At 50.3% G+C, this 3,779-nt stretch overlaps 1 protein-coding gene across 1 annotated transcript in view; it reads left to right on the top strand.

Moving 5' to 3' along the window:
• Ctnnbip1 (catenin, beta interacting protein 1) overlaps positions 1-3,375 on the top strand; it is a 26,187-nt gene extending 22,812 nt beyond the window's left edge. Inside the window, exon 4 of the mRNA XM_013033117.1 lies at positions 2,706-3,375. Coding sequence (XP_012888571.1) covers positions 2,706-2,764 — 59 coding nt within the window. The 3' untranslated portion in view covers positions 2,765-3,375. The remainder of the gene's footprint in view (positions 1-2,705) is intronic.
• Positions 3,376-3,779: the final 404 nt, after the last annotated feature.

The following is a 3,779-nucleotide window of genomic DNA, read 5'->3' as shown; positions in this document are numbered from 1 at the left end:
AAAAAAAAAAGAGTCTCACAGGCTTTCCTCCCTGGGTTAACTTTGAACTGAGATCCTCAGATCTCAGCCTCCCAAGTACTAGGATGACAGGCGTGAGCTACTGGCGCCTGACTCTGGTGTTCTTTTAGTGTGTTAGAGAATATGGGCAGGAAGAACTGAGGCTCTTGCCCTATTGTGCTTCTGCTGGGAAGGGACAAGTATAAGCTCTGAACACCAGTTAGATGGTTGGCAGGTAACTAGTGGAGAGAATGGAACATCATCTTGGAATGGGCTGTTGGCCTGGAGGCAGAAGATGGGCTGCATGCTTCTGGGACGGCCGAGAGAAACCCAAGGGCTCTACCATCTGTTGGTCTTAAGAGGAGGCCAGCTCCAAGGCTAGAGTTGTGATAACTAATTCAGTTAACTTATGCTCTCTTTTTGGAAACAGACCCAAATTTCATAGAGAAGAGGAAAAATTATCATCCTCAGCTTGAGGCTTATCAAGTTCATGGCCAGGCTGTCATGGAATGAGTATCTGGCTGTTCAGTGGTAAGGTTAGATCAGAGAATGCTCTGGAGGAGCTGCCTCCTCTTTGGCCTCAAAGGAAGGAGAGTCCTTGTGGAGAGGCCTGGAAAACAACACGTCCCTTAGGAAAGGACACAGGAGAGGCCACAGCTCTGCAGACGCTTTTTGTAGCTGCAGCAGTGCATTAAGAGACCCGTGGCTTCCCAGCTTGTCGAGACAACCAGCTGGCCTGGGGGAAGGCTAGAGAGTCTTGTTCAACTTACCGGAGCCCCCAGGTGACCTTGAGAAGGTTACTTCTTTTGTGCCCTTAGAGCACCGGGCTGGCTCCAGATCCCAGGGCTCTAGCTTCTATTCCTCCTGCAGACTCACCATTCCCTCCTGGGGAGCCAGTGCTATTTTCATGCCTGCAGCCCACGGCAGAGGCTCAGGGTCCCTGCAAGCCCACGAGGCAGGCAAGGAAGGAAGCGAGTAGGCTGCTGCCATTCACTGCCTCAGCAGTGTCTTCAGCCGCCACCTCCCCTGCAGTCTTACTGCTGGGAGGCAGCACTCAGAGTCAGCGTCTGTTAGGTAATGCTCAGCTGCCATGCGGGGTATGATGTAATCCAGAGTCTGTGGTTGCTAGGACAGTTCTGCTTTCAGTGATACTGCGTGGTCCCAGGACTAGGGCGAGAACTGCATGTTCCCGAGAAGATGGGAAGGATTCGTAGGGCTTCCCAGACAAGGAGCCTCATCCTAAGAAGCAAGATTGTTTGAGCTCTTCTCTAGAACCCATGTTTCTTTTCAGGAATAGAGGTGGAGCGCAGGGTGGGTGGTGACAGGTTGGTTCTCTTAGCAACACATTGGTGCTGCAGTGCCCAATGAAGGAGCGTCTTCGTGATGTCACATCCTGGCACTGGGCCCTCCTTCTGCAGAACCTCCTTAGGTGTCCCATTGCCTCTGTGTGGTGTGGCAATCCAGAGGAGAGACTTTCTAGAGGTATGGACATGGTGGGGTCCACATGCCAGAGACACCGGCACACACGCCTCACACCAGTCTACCTTTGACTGGCCTTTCCTGTACCTGCTGTTCCAATCCACCCCTCCAGGGGGAACTCCTCCACTAACATAGATGAACAGTATCAGAAAGGCCACAAACAACCCATTATCGTTTGGAGGAGAGCTCGAAATCACTGTTTAGAAAAGGGGGAGAGAGCAGAGGGACAGGGAAACAGTGGGATCTGCAGGTCACTGCGACTTGCTATAGCTGAGTCCTCCTCAGGCAGGTTAGTATTTCCACCTCTCTCCTCCTCCCTCTTCTGGCTGTCAGAGCTTGTCTTATGAAAAACAAGACAAAGGAAGTGATTTCATGAGTGCTTGGACCAGACTCTCAGGATTAAGAAAAATAATAAGGATTGTGGATATCTTCTGTCTCTAGTGAGCCAGGCAGACAGCAGGCTGGAAATGGGCCTACCCAAGCTCCTTTGAACAAGTGCTGGCTTTGGGCAAAGGATAGCAGTTGCAAAGATGATTGGCTATTAAACATCACAGCGAAGCCAGGTGTTAGTGGCTCACTCCTGTAATCCTAGCTACTGACGAGGCTGAAATCTGAGGACTGCAGTTTGAAGCCAGCCCAGGCAGCAAAGTTCATGAGACTCTTTCTTCCAATTAGTGGAGCTGTGTTCAAGTGGAAGAACACTAACCTGGAGCCAAAAAAAAAAAAAAAAAAAGCTCAGTTCAAGGCCATAAGTTCAAATCCCAGGACCAGTACACACACACACACACACACACACACACACACACACACACACACACACACACACACACACACACACACTGTAATGGTTAAGATCCTGAAAAGGGACCAAACTCCTACCCCCACCCCAGTGCCATATACACAGTTCTGCTTGGCTCTGCTTTAGAACTAAAGACCCTTGTTGTGGCCGACCTCTTAACAGGGTAGCCTTGGACAGGTTTCATCTACTGCCCTGCAGCTCTGCTTTGGCATTGTTGGTCATATCTCCTGGCTAGGCTACAGGGGAAACCAGAGGGTATTCCTTGTAAGCAAAGCACACTGCTACCTAGAAAACAACCATATTAGGCCAGAAGCCAGGGGGAGATCGGAAGGGGGGAGGATTAGTGCTCCAACAGGACGGAATCCCTTGTCTGACCCAATTGTGGCCAACACCATAAGCCTACCAGCAATTCTTGTCCCTTGGTTTGCAGGTGCAGAGGATGTGGTGATGGCGTTTTCCAGGTCGGAGACAGAGGACCGGAGGCAGTAGCTCCAAGCCCATTGGAACACCCTGGAGGCTGTCAAGGGCCAAAAGATCTATGTGGCTCCTTGGCTGACTGAGTGGCAACAGACCACCTTCCCCCTTCCTGTGTTCCCCACCCCAGATCCCCTGCCCCACAGCCACTCAGTGGGGCTGGCATCAAGGGAGATGCTGGTGATGCATTTAGGATTGGCTTAAAGGGATGGACTCATGATTGGCTGCAAGAAGAAACCTTTTTATTTTTAAATCTTGACCAACGGAAACCTTTTATTTTTATTTCTGACTCTTTATTTAAAAAAAAAATGCGCCTCGGTATCTGGCTTCCCAGGAAGTGCTCCGAGCTCTGGTGCTTTATTTAGGTCATTTTTTAGGAATGTGAAGAGGCCCGATTGGCTGTTTTAACTGGAAAAGGAATATGATTGGCTGGCTAGTGGGACACGGTCTTTTCTTTGATTGGCTGCAGGTGTTCTGCTGATATCAACAGCTTCTCTATTCTGAATGCAGAAAACAGGGTTTGGGACTTGGTGGTTATATTTGACTTGAAAGAAGAAAAAAAAAAAAGAGAGAAACCAAATGAGCTTTGCAATATTTATTACGCAAAGAGCTTGCTGCTGCCTTCACGTGTTGGGTTAGTGTTAGAATTGAATAGGCATTCAGTATGTGTATTTGGTTTCCCATTGGCTCACTCCTGACTCCCGTTGCTGTGGAATCACCTGGGGGTCCACCTGGAGATGGCATGTGCTTTAGTGACTTCACCTGCCTCCAGCCCATGGACCTTAGGGATGCTGAGCAGGGTCCACAGCTGGAAAACACAGTCCTCATGGAGCTTTGTGTTGCCCTGAACCAGCAGCCCTGAGCTTAGTGGTGATCATGAGGCAGGATGTATGTGCATCAGCTCCGTGAGTTGGCAGCCAGCCCGTTTTCCCTCGGTAAGAATGGAATTGCGTAGACACTATTGGGCCCTCTGCAGCCAGCCCGTGCTGAGAGAGTGCCAGCCGGGCAGCTCTGTCCTCTGCCGTCCCTG

This window comes from Dipodomys ordii, unplaced genomic scaffold (assembly GCF_000151885.1).
Source record: "Dipodomys ordii isolate 6190 unplaced genomic scaffold, Dord_2.0 Scaffold6, whole genome shotgun sequence".
Lineage (NCBI taxonomy): Eukaryota > Metazoa > Chordata > Mammalia > Rodentia > Heteromyidae > Dipodomys > Dipodomys ordii.
The sequence above is the reverse complement of the archived record's forward strand: the minus strand, read 5'-3'. Positions and strand labels throughout refer to the sequence as shown.